Below are 15614 nucleotides of genomic sequence, written 5' to 3' on the forward strand. Positions count from 1 at the left end.
CATAACACCAATAATGATTATTACTTTATGTTCTAAATACACAAACTCAAAACATGTACATCTCACAGAAACACACTTATTTGGACTTTTTTTTATGTCAGAGCAATCCAGTTGCGGTTCAGATGCGATTAGACACAAAGAACAAGTAATTCGATGATTCATAAACACATGTTGCAGCCTGCAGGCGTAGGTGTTTTTTGTTGCGTCCGACACAGCACGATTCTTTCTGGTCGAGCGAACCTAGCCAGGCGTGTCGGCTGAAGTCCCTTGCCGTGGTATTGTTGTGCATTCAGGATATCTTATCAAGATTTTGGTGAAGAGTAGTGTGCAATTATTGCTAAAAGATAGACCTGTGTGCCGGTATTTAAAATTACAGATTCAAAAGACGCGTTAATTTGGAAACTGGCGTGTGGTCAAGGAAGTTAGACGTGGCCTTCTCATTGGACTTTTGGAGGACGCAGACAACCACTGGTAAAAGTAGTGAACTACCAAAAAAGAAATGTGTGATACCCTTTTATTTGAGATGTGAATAACACATTTTACAGTAAAATCTGAGTAAAATACTCCAAAAATAAAATGTACTGATCATTTTATTATCAGGCAAAAGAAAACAAATTACGTGCAAATTCTTGGCACTGCTCATGGTGAGATTATTACAGTAAGCAATGAAACAAAAACAAAAAAATAACACCTTTCTTGTCCAAAAATGTTAGATTACAAGTTCGTATAGCGCATGCAAGAATATTCCAAGATAAATATATAAATGTTTACTTTTGCAGATCACCACAAAATGGTTGTCCTCCCCCCAAAAATATTGGTGCCCCTGCAAAATGCTTTTTCAGCTTTTTTAAACCATTCATGAAATGACAATTGCCCCCCCCTGCCCCCAATACTTGAAAAACCAACAAATGTATTATTAAAGGTCCCATGCTACCAAAATCAGTTTTTTCCACCGTGTGTAATTTTGGTAAAAATGCGAGTGACACGGTTTAAAATTGACACCTCTTCAGTTTGTCATTTACATGTAGAAGCGGGCTGATTCGAATGAATTCTGCGCTGTTGTGACAAGAGGATCGTGACTCAATATTCAAGTGCATGCCCACTTTAGTGTTGCTCCACACTCACGCAATTTAGGAAAAAAATCCCCAACGGCAACCATTGCACCAGTTTCTTGTGCAAAGCTAAAACTATGCATCCGCTGCCAATCTCTGAGGAGTTAAGAAATAAACGCCATCATTTTTGGTGATCACGAGTTCGCTGTGCGTCACCATGGACGTGGAAAAAAGTCCTTAGTGAGGGATCTGGCCTTCACCCTGCCGTGGCGACGGCAGCGTGCACCGTGGCCGGCCACCGTTGCACCGACGGCACACTGATTTCCAATTTTCCATAAGAAATTGAGTAGAACAGATATCCAATCAGAGAAAAGTTCATTTATATATTAATAAGGAAAAAAGACCATAAAAAAACATTACCGTAATTTCTGACCAATAAAAATAGCCAAAGTAACGGCATCCTGCTCATTTTCAAAGTTATTTTACAAAGATGAGAAAAGGATATTGAAAAACCATTTCATAAAAAATTGCTGCATGGGACCTTTAATATTTCAGGGCTTGTTGGTGGTTTGATGAGATTAAAAAAAAGACGGGGGGAGCAGCCGAGGTAGACAACAAGGCAAAGAAGAGTGAGGTAGGGAGGGTAAACGGCACCGATGCTCGTCAATGTATGTACAGTAAAGGCCTCTTCTCCCCCCCTCTCAGCCTTTTAGAGCATTACATCATCTGTCGTCGTCATCATCATCCTGGATTAAACAATAAGCAGTATTATTGAGTCTTAAGTGGCTGCTCGATGAACCCTGACCTTTCCGATTATGATTAGAGGATTGTCCTGAATGCAACATGGCACCTTACGTTGTGGATACGACGACGCATCCACTGTGCGCTAGTGGCAGTGGCTACTGAAGACACCGACATTGATGGACAGTGGCACCTCTGGCCTCTTGGTCGCCTTTGTTTGTGATCCAACGCAGTTTGAGCCTCCAGCCCGCTCTCTAAAAAAAAATAATAATAATAAAAATTAATACAAGTCCAAAATTCCATCAGGCTTCATTGAACATGGAGGAAACGTGCGGGGCAACAGCCAATCGGTGCAGCTTTTCCTCCTAGCTTTGGCTTGCGAGTTGAAAGGGACTATAAGTATGAAAATGCGAGCAGAGTTTGCAGCGCCTGCCCACGTAAGCAATAGCAGCTTAGCCGCTAATAAATCAATTGCATCATCTTTTCACATCATGCACATTTCTGATGGCCTTATGTAGGATCATAACTTCAAAATGATTGTTTGCATTTTGAGGCATACTCATAATATGCCGTTTTGTGTACTAGTTGACTGTGTTACATTGTTCTCCATCTGTTGGGCTGCCGAATAAAAATGTTTGAAATGACTGGGAAAAAAATTATGTTAATAACATTTTGAATTGCTCAGTGACGTTTGTTGTCAACAACAATGACTTATAACTGGCAATTTAACAGCGACCAAGTTGATTTTTACAGGTATATGTATGGATTGCAATTTTCAAAAACAGGCAAAAAAAAATATATGGATTGATTCAAGCAGTTAAAAAAAAAATGCTACCCTATGCTTTGTTGCTCCGCCTGCTCTCTGAGCCCCTGCTGGCTTTGTTCATTCTCCCGAGTGTAGAAGTCCTTGTCGTCAATTAAAAGATTCTGCAAACAGGAAACATCAAATATAAAAATTAAAAAACAGTCAATGTATTTTTTTTTCCAAATTGTGTTTTTGATTCGTTTTTTTTACCCTGACACCTATCACATCACCATCTTTGAGATGAAATGGTGCTCCTAATAGTGAACCTGTCTTTTTCTTCTTTTTCTTCTTAGACAGCTGACTGCTCTGTAATAAAAATACACAAAAAATTAAATTGACTACAGTGGTCCTCCATCTGTTGTTGGGGAGTTGGGACCAAGCTGACCCACATATAGTGAATATCCACATATAATTGACACTCATTATAAATATAATTAAAAAAACATCTGGGGGGGGGGCAGGAATACCCTCCAATAAATATTTTCCATGACAAATGGGAGTTGCCACAGCAACCCTCTTCCAAACATATGTAAAATAAATAAAACTGCAAATATTTATAGTAATAAAGTTGTTTAATTATTTATTATTTACTTTATCCTAAATATTTTTGTTATTGGGGTTTTTTGTTTTTCTACTTTTTCCCTTTCAAATTTTGCTGCTGTAAATCGCGAATTTCTCCATTGTGAGACAAATAAAGGTTTTGTTATCTTGAAGTGAATCCGCTGGTGACGAAAACCGTAATCCCTCCCCCACCACAGGTCTTACATTCCATGTTGTGGCTGGCTCGACTTGCTTTTGTGACAGTGAGAACAAAAACGGTTAACTGAGGCAGAAAAAATAAATCCTTGAGCATTTATTTTTAGGTCACTGAATTAAATCTAGAACTTGTCTGACCTCTACAGTGGTGAGGCCAAAGCCCAGCCTATTTTGAAAGTATTTCACTGGGGGCCATCTAGTGGGCTCATATTGCCAAAATACAATGTGAGTTGAGCTTCAAATAGTGCTTTGCCGCCACCTTGTGGAATCTATTGGCAATTACAAACCTTTTTAGAGTGGCTTTCAATGACGCATGAATTTTCATAGCGGAGGCTCGGTCCTTATGCCCTTGCGCATAGCGGGGGAACTCTAATTCCTTGACGTCTCACCCAAGTGCCGATTTCCTCCCATGTGTGTTTGTGTGGCTGCTGCTTGGCCAAAAGAAGAGAGTCAGCAGGCAGGCCGTAGCTCTCAGCCACGAAGGCGCGCAGGCCGGCAGGCGACGAGTCGCACGATGCGTTCCAGATCAGCTCCTCTGCCGGGTGGTAGCAGCTCTGCCCCGGGACGCCCATCTTAATATTCAGCACTATTTCCTTGGGGCTTCATCAAACCAAGAACATCTATGTTAGTTAAATTATGCAATGACATTTTCAACTCAAATATGCATGGCCTCGGTGGATTCTTCTTCATGCACCATGACAGTTGTTTAACAGTTATTTGACTTGGTGGCCTTTTATACAAATTTTGCAATTAAAAAAAAAAAGCTAATTTTAAATTACACTTTTTTTATATTACTGTTATCACTATTGAGGCTTGGGCAGATGACGGATTTAACGTTTTTTTTAACTCAAAGGGCAACGTAAATACCAAAGCAAAAATCAGGAAGGAAAAAAAAAAGGAAATGTATTTTACCTGAGAGCCTCCTCTTTTAACAGCCGCTGCACACAAACATTTGTGCCGCTGGTTATCTTTAGCTTCCTGGAGACAGAGCATCAAGTGACGTTACCATGACAGAATCATGTAGAGTCCAATGGAATCTAATTGCTGCCAAAGGGGAATCAACCAGATCATTGAGCAAAGACTGTGAATACATAATTTACTTTTTTGTTTCGTTTTTTTTGGACACACATTTGAAATAAATAATGTGTGACAATTTGGAATCTGGGTGTAAGATAAAATGAAGGGGGGCGGGGGGGAAGCGTTGTGAATACTTTCGAGTGGGTAAAAATCAGGTGTGTGTCTTTGCCTCAGTGTGATTTGGTTTCCTCTGAGGACGCGAGCCAGTCTGCATCCTTCCATCTCCCACACACGCAGGAAAGTGGCGGGCACGCACGCATTCTGAAAAGCTGGAAGCGTCAACACCTGGCACACAAATGGTTTCAAAATCATATTTATGTTAGCGTAACTCAATCGCAGACTCCCGGACTAACCTGAGTCTTGAGGTCTGCCAGGCTGACTTCCTCTGATATCTCCACCTTGCCAACATTGATCAGATCGGACGGGTGAGAATTAGTTTGATCTACGGCGTGATCCTCCGCCAACTGCTCCTCGGCGTGGCCGTTTTCTGTGTGGTTCACATCTGTTGCTATGGAAACGGCATCCCGATAGAGCCATACGGAGAGCTCGAGAAACCCCTGATTGGGGGGGAGACCAAAGATGATGATGCAAAGGGGGACAAACCTGCAGGCATTATAAATACGATAAGATGAAATTACTTTTGGAGGAAGTCGTCCCTCTGAGATGACGAGCGTCTCTCCGTTGTTTATCTTCATCTCTGCCAGAGACGCATCCTGAGGAGTGTCACAAACCCCAAAACTGTTTCTGCTTTTGAAACCTTTCACACATCAAGTTACCGTATTTTCACGACTATAAGGCGCCATTAAAAGTCTAAAATTTTCTCCAAAATGGACAGGACGCCTTATGATGCGGAGCGTCTTGTCTATGCGCTGAGTTCCAAAACCTGACTGACAGCCGACACGCTGTTTATATAGAGAAAAGGCGGAAGTGACTGTGGACAGGCATGCGGCAAAGAAGTCGGCCAATCAGGGAAGGGTGGGCGTGTATATATACACATATGGAGAGCGAGAGAGAGAAAAGGCAGATGTGAGTGAGGACAGGCATGCGGGGAAGAAGTCCGCCAATGGGTGAAGGGTGGGCGTGTAAGTGGACGCTAAAGGTACGCCCCAAGCAGGTACCAACACCTGTATAGAGTGTGGCTATGTGCATTGTTGCAAAACAACTTTGGTTTTGGTTTCTAAGAACCCCCGAAAATAAATTCTACAAAGAGACACGCCTACGAAGCTCAGTTCAAACTTCAAGCCATCGGTTATGCTTTTGGCATGCGTGCCCATCTCACAGCAGCGGTGAAAAACCAAGTCAAGCAAATGAACTCTGAGCTTGCCGTTATTCCCGGGGGCTTGACTAAAGAACTCCAACCGCTCCACATCGGCATCAACCGGGCGTTCAAAGTAAAGTTGCGAACGGCATGGGAACAATGAATGATCGATGGCAAACACAACTTTACAAAGAGTGAGAGGCAGCGCCGGGCGAGTTACGCCACAATTTGCGAATGTATTGTGGCTGCTTGGACGAACGTGTCTGCTTGCACTGTTGTTCGAGTTTTTGGCAAAGCCGGCATCATTTCTGTGGAGCCACATGGCAATGAGAGTGACTGACAAAGAGAGGGAACACGGCGTTTTTGATGGATTGCCGGTACTTGCACAATTGTTCAATTCTGATACAGAGGATGAGGACTTTGATGGATTTCTGGGTGATGATTGATCGAAAAACATGAGTACATTGTACGATGGCTAAATAAAATACAACGGAACTCAGTTTTCCGTTGCCTTTTTAAAAACGTGTTTTTAGCTTGTATGTCTTGGCATGCTACCGTATGCTTCAAGCTAACGTGTTTTTAGCGTGCGCGCATGCATGCCGTATGTTTAAGCTGGCGTATGTTTTACCACTTTAAAATTGCGCCCAATAATACAGTGCGTTTTGTCTATGTGTAAAATACAGAAATAGCACCCATTAATGAGACTGCGCCCAACCATACGGTGCGTCGAATGGTCGTGAAAATACGGTACTCAATTTGATGCAATTATTTGTCTCCCCCAAATTCTACATACAAAACTCTATCAAGAACAATTTCAACATTTACAAACTTGACAGAAGATTATGGTACATCACACCATCATAACATTAAAAGCTAATACTCCAATGCAAGGACACTAAAGAGGCACGTTACTTTTAAAAAGTCTGGCAAGTCATGTTTCCTGAGATCAGGATTTCCATCTGAAAATGATAAATCGCTCCAGCCCTGATGACGACAATTCCAAGTGTAAAATGAACAAGAACACAGTTCTATGAACACCCACCTCGTCGTTCAGTGCCTCGCCCACCTCCTCGCACCAGTCGAGCCGCCTCAAGTGCCAACAGGTGCCTGCAAACATTGAAACTTTTGTGATCAGAAAATCTCAATTTGATGGTTAACGAAACAACGAGAGGGAGAATACCAGTTTACCATCAATTCTGGCAGCGTTCAGCACCGTCTGCAGACACTGCGAGTTAAAAAATAGGTTTAAAACGTTTTTTTTTTTTAATGAGGTTACGTTCGAATCCTTTTTGCAATTTAAACAATGCATACTCTCCCTGTAAGGACAAGTTAAAAATCAACACAACTTTGGAGGTTTCACAGTAGTACTTTCAAGTATTATTGTATCTTGACTTAGAACTCAACTGAACATTTTTTTTTTAAACTCCCATTTTTATGCTTGGATATTATACTGCCCCCAAGTGGCCAAAGCGCATACAGCATAAGGCTGATGATGCAAAAACTGTCGCATTCCTTGCATTGTCTTTAATGACCTTATTACTGTATGTTTATACCTCTTTCACAGTGCAGGTCTTTTCGATGTTCATGTCCATCTCTTCAATTCCAGCAGGTGGCGGCGAACCCACAGAGAAGTGCAGAAAAAGCTGCAATGAGAGAAAGAGAGAAACGGCATCTACCAATCACCAGTTGATGCTTATTTTTAGAAGGTAGGAGGGTTCTCTACCTGCGCTAATAGAGTTGACATTTAAAAAAAAAAAAAAAAAATCAAACAAACAAACAGACCTGCGAAGGCTCGGGGGCACGACCCACGCAAAGCATCACGGTGGTCATGAGGCGCACGCCGGCGTCCCGCACACACAGGTCCTCGCTTACTGTTCACATAACCAGAGGGGAGGCGTCACAACTCATGCTCGTGTTCAAAAGGTAGGAAATGACAAGGCAGTCGCAGCTTTTAAGAATTTGATGAGGGCTGACAATGACAGAGCGCAAGTGGTTATTTTCTAAATGAGCGGGGGGAGTTCCCAGCCCGTGTGCAGCCATGAAACAACACACATCAAACAGACTACCTGGAGGAAGGAGTTTCCCAGTGATGTCCATCTGTCTCAGGCAGTATTCTGCACCTGGTGACGAGAGGAATGGAAACTTACCAGCACAGACTGACAAAAGTCCAAATGAAGAGTCATTGCACGTCCTTATTTAAACTCCCTTAGAAAGTGCGGGTGGAAGCTGGCCGAGCCGAAAGGCCAAATGCTCTCCATGAGCGGTTCTCAAACTTTTGGCGACAAATACCACCTCGAAAATGACTTCTGACTTGACGACCGCGTAGACCTGTGGTGAACGACGGCCCCCTATTTTCACGTTACGTTGCAGGAACGAAACTCGGTCGCAAACCGAGGATTGCGTCATTTATAAAGGTTGAACGTCTTGCCTGGGAGTTGCAGCTCCTTGAGGGCCCTCTGTTTCACCTCACCTAGGAGCTGTGGACAGGCAGGCACGCACGCACACACACACAATGTTAAGTGCTTAATTTGAAGTGGTAAAAAGGAAGAGAAAGCAAAAAAAATGGCTGACCATATCTCCTGCGGCGGGAACCTTGACTCTCCGGCTGTCCTCTTCGTCGCCTCCTCCAAGGCGGCCACCCTGCGGTTGAAACTCCACTTGGAGCCAGCGACAATCAGACGGCGTCATCACGGTGACCACGTCTCCATTTACGGTGAACATGCTGAGCAAAACGGACCCAAAAGAGCTTTGCTACATATACGACAAATAATGACTTTCCGTTTTTTACAACCTCTAAAATGTCTTGAAACTGTTGTGAATAATAATTTGGAGCAGTGGTTTTTTTGGGGGGGTTTTCTGAGAAAATTACACACACACACACACACTCACGATTTACCTGTTATCAAAAGACTGTGGTTCTAGCACCAGCATGGCGTCTCCATCTTTAAGCGACAGCTCCTTGAGGGTCCGGAACATGTCGTCGGGCGAAAAGACCCGCCACCCGCTGGCGCCTCCGCCCTCGCCTGCCCCGCACTCTCCTTCTCCTTTGGCGCCAGTCTGCTCCTGGCACAGCAGACTGCCGGCGGGCTGGCCCAGGGCCTCGCGTACTTCACCGAGGGTGGCACCGCCGGCGAACGCCATCGCCTCCTTTTTGAGACCCCCGCCGTCCATGTCGTCGCCGGTGTCGTTGATCGCCACCGCTTCTGGCTCGTCGTGCTCCTCCAGGGAGGGTCGGACGACGGTGAGCAGCACCGGCTCCCACTCGACTCCAGTGAGGACACCTGCACCACATACCTGCAAAGATGACAGTTATTTTAGCTGGTCACAATGTGTTTTTTAAATTAATACATCAATAAAATCTGAATGAATTCGAATGTTAAGTCATTGCAAGTTTACCCATTGAGGAAAAATATTTTTTTCTTAATTTAAATTGGCAATTTATTAGTTAAATTGTTGTAATTGTGTACAACGACTGTGTTGTGTTATTTTTGTTATTTTGACTTCAAAATGGCGCCGCGAGAGTGGCTGCCTTTCCAGCAGCTCCTATATTTTGTTGTTCTACTTCTTCCTTTGATAACTTTGCTGCTGTGAATTGGGAATTTCTCCATTGCGAGACTAATAAAGGTTTTCTTATCTTTCTTATCTTATTTCATTCCACAATTAATTTCAAGACCCACTGGCCCTTTGAACTGCAAGCGCTTTGAGGAGCAATGAATCGAACAGCCAGCAGGGGGAAGCAGTGCACCGTTTCAGACTAAAAATGCAAACTGTTTGCCGTGTGTGTGTGTGTGTAATAATAATAATAATAATATTATTATTAATAATAATAATAATCACAGAACCCAATATTCTGTGGCTCTTGAAAAATCCTTCAAAATGCTCGAAAATATTTCATGGCCTATTTGTCTCATGCCGCAGCGCACTGAAAAGAGGAATTAAAAGTGCAATGATCTCCATTGAGACACACGCAGACATTGAATAATTAGTTGAAGCCTTTTGTCCTCTGTGGCTAACCAGAACAGGTGCGCCCGAACAGTCTCTCAGATTAATTAAAAGTGTTAAGTCCAAACAAGCCCGGCGCAGTATAAAAATGATCTTGCGTTGTGACATCGCTCAAAATTGTTCCTGGTAGCTGTGAGACTTAATAGCTTCATCCAGTCAGCATTATTTATTGCCGTTTCTCTACATTTCTCCATAAGACAAGTTTCTTTTTTTTTTTTCCCCCATTTCATTTTGGACTCATTTCTCACCTCTCGTCCGTTCCAAACAAACAGGTCAAGGTTTGTATCGATGCCTGCGCTGCACAGCAAGACACTGTCATCTGTGACAAGTAAAACATCCCCAAGTTAAGAGACACATGCTCGATTGTAACGCTGCGGAGGGAACAGCGTTCGTACCTGTGAGAGTGTTGTAGAGGTGGAGTCCCGCCGGAAGCATCTTGGCCAAGGTCAAGACCATGTCCCCCTCCCACTGTTCTTGTTGCTAATGATAACGATAAAGACGGCGTTTGTTTTCTGCCCGCCGGTCATCAATTCAAATGCCGTTTGTGAACCAGCACCTCATAAATAGCTAATCGCAGATCTCCGACGGTCTTTCTGCGATCGAAAACAAGCGCAGTGCTGGCATTGGGCTCGTTGTCGATTGGCTGCAGTGCTCCGTTTCTCAGCCGATAGGAAGACGCCAGGTGGATACGGACCTCCATGTGGTTATGACTGGCCTCGTATTCCTCCCTGTGATTGGGAACAATGTTGACTTCGATCAGACTCACATCTGTGAAGTCTTGTGGTTTGCAGCTATTACAGGACTTAAATTTTTTTAATCTGCCATCTTATGACTTTATAGCGGTTGTAAAAAATGAGCTTCGGTACCGCATCTGCTGCAGCTTCACGTTCTCCTCCTGAGCCATCTGGATGAGTGGATGGGGAACTTTATAGTGAGGGTTGCTGAGAGCTGCAAAGCAAGAGAGTCATCCGTTTCTTTGGTCGTTTTGTCGGGTTGTTTTCGTGTTTGTTTACCGTCAGCAGGCCGCCGCAGCTGACTCTTCCTGTAGAACAGCATGTAGGCGCTCTCTTTGCCCTGAAATTGCTTCTCGATGTCCGACGCCCGGATAGACGTCACGGTGGAGTCATTCAAGTCAAACCAGTGGCTAGCCTGCAGACATAGGAGAGGAATTTCATCACTTAATATCCACCAGTAGGGTCATTTTATTCATTTCATTATTGTTCAATCGGACCTTGTGGTGGCCCTCCAGTTCTGCAACAGTGCCACCTTCTAGGTCTGCAGCGGTGGGGTGGTGAGCAGGACAAGGGGGCTCGCTCACGGGGCTGAGTGTTTCTGCCTTCAGTCCTACTTGGGTACCGTTGCTCACCAACATGAAAACATCGTTGTGTGACTGCAGGAACTGTTTGATCGGAGAAGGAATCAGGAACAGGTCAGATTGACGCGACAAAGATACAATAATTCTTGCAAAAGAAAGAATTATGAAGAGGAGAATGCCCCCCCCCCCAAGGCAGGACGCGCTTATATCGTCGGCCACTTAAAATAATGACCAACGTCAATTTCTTTTTTTTTTTGTGGCTCGGTTATGAGAAATAATGCTATCTGCAGAAAGGAAAAAATAAAAGAGGCAAAACTGGGTTTAAGTAATGTCACTGTCTTCTGCTTTTGAAATAAGTGAAGGAATTAGACATAGGCGGAAAAAAAAAACCCAAATAAAGCTGATGCTTACTTGAAATCCATATGCTGCAACCCAGTTGTGTGAGTAATCTTGCCAACTAAGTTTTTGCCTCACACTTTCCATTTTGCAGGTGAAAATTTAAAACACACCCACCTTGCCAATGGGACCATAGTCTCTCTTAAAGGCTTTGCTCCAGGAGGAACCGACCTTCTCCATGACTTTCTGACCCAATTGGTCCAACCGGATGCTCTTGGATGGCTCCTAGAAAATAGGTCAAGAAATCACCACCACTAACACCGACAAGAAAGAATGTTTTTTTTTTGTTGTTGTTGTTGCTATACCTGGTCAAGAATAGCAGTGAGGACACACAAAGGGTCATTTTCATTCAGTCTGGTCTCGCAAACGTCCTTCACTTCCCGCTTGGCCTTCGGAGGAGTCTTTTTTTTGTTGCCGTCCTCCTCCTGACAAAAACACAGAGGTTCATTCCGGTATCTAATCCTGCTTTTTGTAGTTTTTTTTTTTCCCCTCACCGCCGGCTCCCAGCAACCGAGGCACTCGATATCCTTGATGTGAACGTGGTAATGGCCGCCGTAGCAGCCGCCCTTGTGGATAATCACGGAGAACAGCTCGTAAGAGTAGTCGGCGTCTTCTCCGTCGGTCTGGAATGACACAAAAGAGCCGTGTTACGCTGTTGATTTGGGATTGACACGCGACATTGTCGAAAGAGCATGAAAAAGACATAAAGGTGAGTTTTTGGAGTGAATTTAATGGAGCGTTTTCACTAATTCCGGCAGGATTTAGTCACAAATAGCAAAGGTTCACGGTTACAGTGTGGGTACCAGGCCTTGCCGCAGAAAGCAAAAATCTGCCAGTAATATGACGCCCAACCCAAAAAGTTAATTGCCTAGAGATGCCACAACATGGCGACAAAACACTTTATCCATTAGACAAGACTATGCCTGATGAAATGCAGCGTCACTCCTCACGACAACAGATTTGGGAACAATATTTTCATATTAGACATGGCTTTGGATAAAGCACTAAAGCTGTGAACGGAGAGGCGGGGCGGGGTTTAGCGTTTGGGGTTTGTACCTGTTCACAAAATGGCCGCAGGTTGATGGTGAGGGGGAAGCTGTAACGGCCTGTCTCCTTGTAGCGCTCAAACTTATGACAGTCAAAGCTGAACCTCAGTAAGGACATGGTCATGAACGGGGGGAGTTTCTTCAACTTGGCAGACTGAGGAAAGGAATAACCATTAAAAAGAAGAAAAAGAAAACCATACTTGTTTTACCTGGACAGTAGTTTTTACCTTGGCAGCAGTGACCAGCCGCTCACATGTTGCACAGCTGTACAGATTATTGCCTTCGAACAACTCCTCCTCCACAAACATGCTACACAAAGCCTCCTTGAGGCCGGACACGCCGCAGACGCACGCCGTCAGATCCAGGAAGTCCTCCTGGTGTAGAGGGCACCAACGCATTCCTGAGCTTCCGTGGAAAGCAATCCATTTTGCAAACACACCATGTCAGTGAGTGTTGAGGACCTGTCGCTGGCTAACGTTGCCGCATTCCTTGCAGACGATGCTGTTGACGATGGTGCCGTGGTACAAGCGGCGGATGAGCGTGCTGCCAGAGGTGCCCACAAGGGATTTTTCCAGAGCACTAAACAGAATCCGGTTCAGTTCCTGCACGTCGTGCTGGTTTGTTCTCTGTGGATTTCACAGTACAAAGACAAAATTTAAGAATTCAAGAGGCGCTACGTCAAATCAGTGTCACATTCAACCCTTTTGAAACTGTTAAAGAGCCTCTATGCATCTGTATGTTCTCATTGTCAAACTGACATTTCTAATGTTGCATTGTCAACAACAAGCATGTCATAACAGAGCCTTAAACTGGAAAGGTGGTCTTCCACGACACTCCCCCCACCCGCCTTCCACGGTAAAGCTTACCTGGGTTACAAAGTATTGACGCAACCAACGCAGCTGGACTGCCTCTGGACAAAATGGAATTGCTCCACCCAACGGGCCTGACCTCTTTGCGGCATCCAGTGTGGCTTGCTCAGCACGGCGAGCGCCAGTGATTGATTTATGATGGTAGATCGGAGAAGTAAGCTGAGCCTCGTTAAGTCTCGCAACGTCTTTTGTGTATGAACACTGACCCATTTCAGAGCCCCTACCAATCAGCATGAATTGAAGTAGCCCAAATAAAGTTTTTATAACTTGTTCTCTTTCAAAAAAGCAACCACAAAAAAAAAAGAGAGGGATGTTTTCCCCAGGAAAAGGTCCTAAAATAACCAGAATGAAGTTTGGAGGGAAAAAAAATCATTTTCTTGTTTGGATTAAAAACACTTCTAGGTGCCTGAATAATTTTAAAAATGTAAAATAAGTGAATCGGATAATATGGTCCACATAAAATCTCAAATTCGAGGAAAAAAAAGACCCGATAGTTTCAGAATTTAGTCATATTGCTGGAGAAAATAATTAGATATTACAAGAATAATGTATTGTTATGTAAAGCATCATAAAATTGGCAGAATAAAGCATTTTTTTTGTCTTAACACTTACAGAATTAAATACTAGTTTTCTACATTTTTTTTTATATTGCCAGAATAACGTTTGGAGAAAAATAAGTCTGAATATTGCTGGAATAGTGTTGATTCATTGAAGTGGTTGTTTTATGCATGAGAGAACTCAACAGACGAACGTGAGCCTTTTTAAGTCCCTCACTCTGTATCTTGTCAATGACCACACACCTCATTGCTGTTCCAGCCAAAGCTGTCTGTGAGATCGGCCGTGGAGGCACTTTGTTGGTCCACCAGCAAAAGACGGGCGAAGAGTCTCTGGAGCTCCAGAGGGATGACGCGCACCTGTGGGAATAACCCTTGTAACATGACACCTGGGGGGACGGGACAAGGGCGCTGTTGTACTTTCCAGCACTTACTTTGGCCCCTGGTTTGTCTTTATCTTCAAGACATCCTAATTCATCAGTCCCCAATGCGAACAGCTCCTCTGCGGACACAAAAAAAAAATTAACAGGACAACAAGATCTTTGTGCTCACACCTGCAGCCTCACCTCTGAACTCGGGGGTGAACAGGAGGGTCTGGAGCAGGGAGTTGAGGTAGCACGTTCCTCCCTGGTTCCTAATGCCGCACAGTTTGCTTCTTCCTCGGGGAGACGGAGGCTCGTCTCCCGCCTTGGCAAATCTGGCCCCCCCAGAGGTCGAGAAGACAGAGAAGCCCGCTTCACCCTCGTTGCCATCCTCCTCAAAGAGATTCCCAAACATGACGTTTCGTTCGCTTTTATGTTGCTTCGAAAACGTGCCACGCTGCCTCTCGCTATCTCATCTTGGTCTTGCCCAGTTCTCGGTTGACAATTGCCGGACTCACGCGGAAGTAAGACGATTTGACGGGGATGAACATAGCGACCGGCCGGGGTGTGTGAAAGCGTCCAAAAATCCAAACTAACAAGTTCGGCTCACCTGGCCCGTCAGCTCAGCTAAAAGGAAACAAAAAAGTCCGTCTGTCAGTAACGGACGGCGTCGAATAAAAACGGAGCAAGAGTGCCGATGTAGTAACAGTAGGCAAGTGTTTATTTATTCGACTGTGTTTATGCCGTCCTTCTTTTCGAATATAGACCTTAAAGCGGCCAATGTAAATACAAATGCCATCGGCGGACAGTGGGCAGCCATCTTGTCTCTCAGCAGGAACGTGCTGCGAGGCATTGCGGGTCTTGTAGTTTAATACCCGGCGCGACTCAACCACCCCATGGCCTGTTTGTATGATAGTGACGTCATATCCGTATACCTGCAATTACGTTTTACACTTTTCCGGTTTTGTTTAATTCTATTTTACTATTTTTACATGATCCCACCAGAGATCCACCAAGTAGAGGAGGACTTACAGTAATAGTAAGAAGACAGTATATTTCCCCATATATATATATATATATATATATATACACACACGCGCACACACACACACACGCACACACCATTTCCAACATATTATTAAAAAGATAAAATATTAATTAAAAGTAAAGTACTTTTAAATTAAATTAATCGCATTTTTCTTATTTTTCAATGTCTTCATAAAGTATATATATTTGAATAGAATACACAATAACATGAAAAAAAATCAATAAAATGAAAAACATTCAATGGCCAAAAAGTCCCAATGAAACTCTGAGGTTATACAACGTTATACAAACAAGGACTACAGTGCAAAAAATGTTATGTTAAAAAAAACAGTTC

The 15614-nt window shown here is 43.8% G+C and overlaps 1 protein-coding gene across 2 annotated transcripts; it reads right to left on the bottom strand.

Moving 5' to 3' along the window:
• Positions 1-500: 500 nt before the first annotated feature.
• Positions 501-15100, bottom strand: usp40 (ubiquitin specific peptidase 40). Of its 2 annotated transcripts, XM_086127752.1 has the most exons (32): positions 14438-15100; positions 14306-14373; positions 14118-14231; positions 12910-13074; positions 12676-12822; positions 12459-12602; positions 11897-12025; positions 11708-11827; positions 11520-11627; positions 10923-11090; positions 10705-10840; positions 10558-10639; positions 10248-10419; positions 10087-10171; positions 9940-10010; positions 8586-8983; positions 8261-8411; positions 8118-8166; positions 7756-7809; positions 7472-7560; positions 7243-7332; positions 6878-6914; positions 6732-6796; positions 5070-5144; positions 4785-4988; positions 4601-4716; positions 4267-4332; positions 3744-3954; positions 2809-2904; positions 2629-2720; positions 1908-2047; positions 501-1798 (listed from the first exon to the last, which is right to left on the bottom strand). In XM_086127752.1, the coding sequence occupies exons 1-31, from the start codon at positions 14646-14648 to the stop codon at positions 1939-1941; spliced, it is 3822 nt and encodes a 1273-aa protein (XP_085983878.1). In that variant the 5' UTR covers positions 14649-15100; the 3' UTR covers positions 501-1798; positions 1908-1938. The 2 variants fall into 2 exon arrangements, with proteins under 2 accessions (XP_085983878.1, XP_085983877.1); XM_086127751.1 differs by having other exon boundaries at positions 501-2047; positions 14438-15099.
• Between the last annotated feature and the right edge of the window lie 514 nt (positions 15101-15614).

The sequence above is a fragment of the Hippocampus guttulatus genome, chromosome 13 (assembly GCF_054856545.1).
Source record: "Hippocampus guttulatus isolate MCC_2025c chromosome 13, RoL_Hgut_1.0, whole genome shotgun sequence".
NCBI lineage: Eukaryota > Metazoa > Chordata > Actinopteri > Syngnathiformes > Syngnathidae > Hippocampus > Hippocampus guttulatus.

What these genes read in the sequence shown, in the direction of transcription:
- usp40 (XM_086127752.1), bottom strand. Translation starts at nt 14,648, where the DNA reads ATGTTTGGGAATCTCTTTGAGGAGGATGGCAACGAGGGTGAAGCGGGC. An exon ending in TGGGAAACTCCTTCCTCCAG is followed by an intron (nt 7,561 to 7,755) that starts GTAGTCTGTTTG and finishes TTATGTGAACAG; the next exon opens with TAAGCGAGGACCTGTGTGTG. An exon ending in AGACCTGCACTGTGAAAGAG is followed by an intron (nt 6,915 to 7,242) that starts GTATAAACATAC and finishes TTTAACTCGCAG; the next exon opens with TGTCTGCAGACGGTGCTGAA.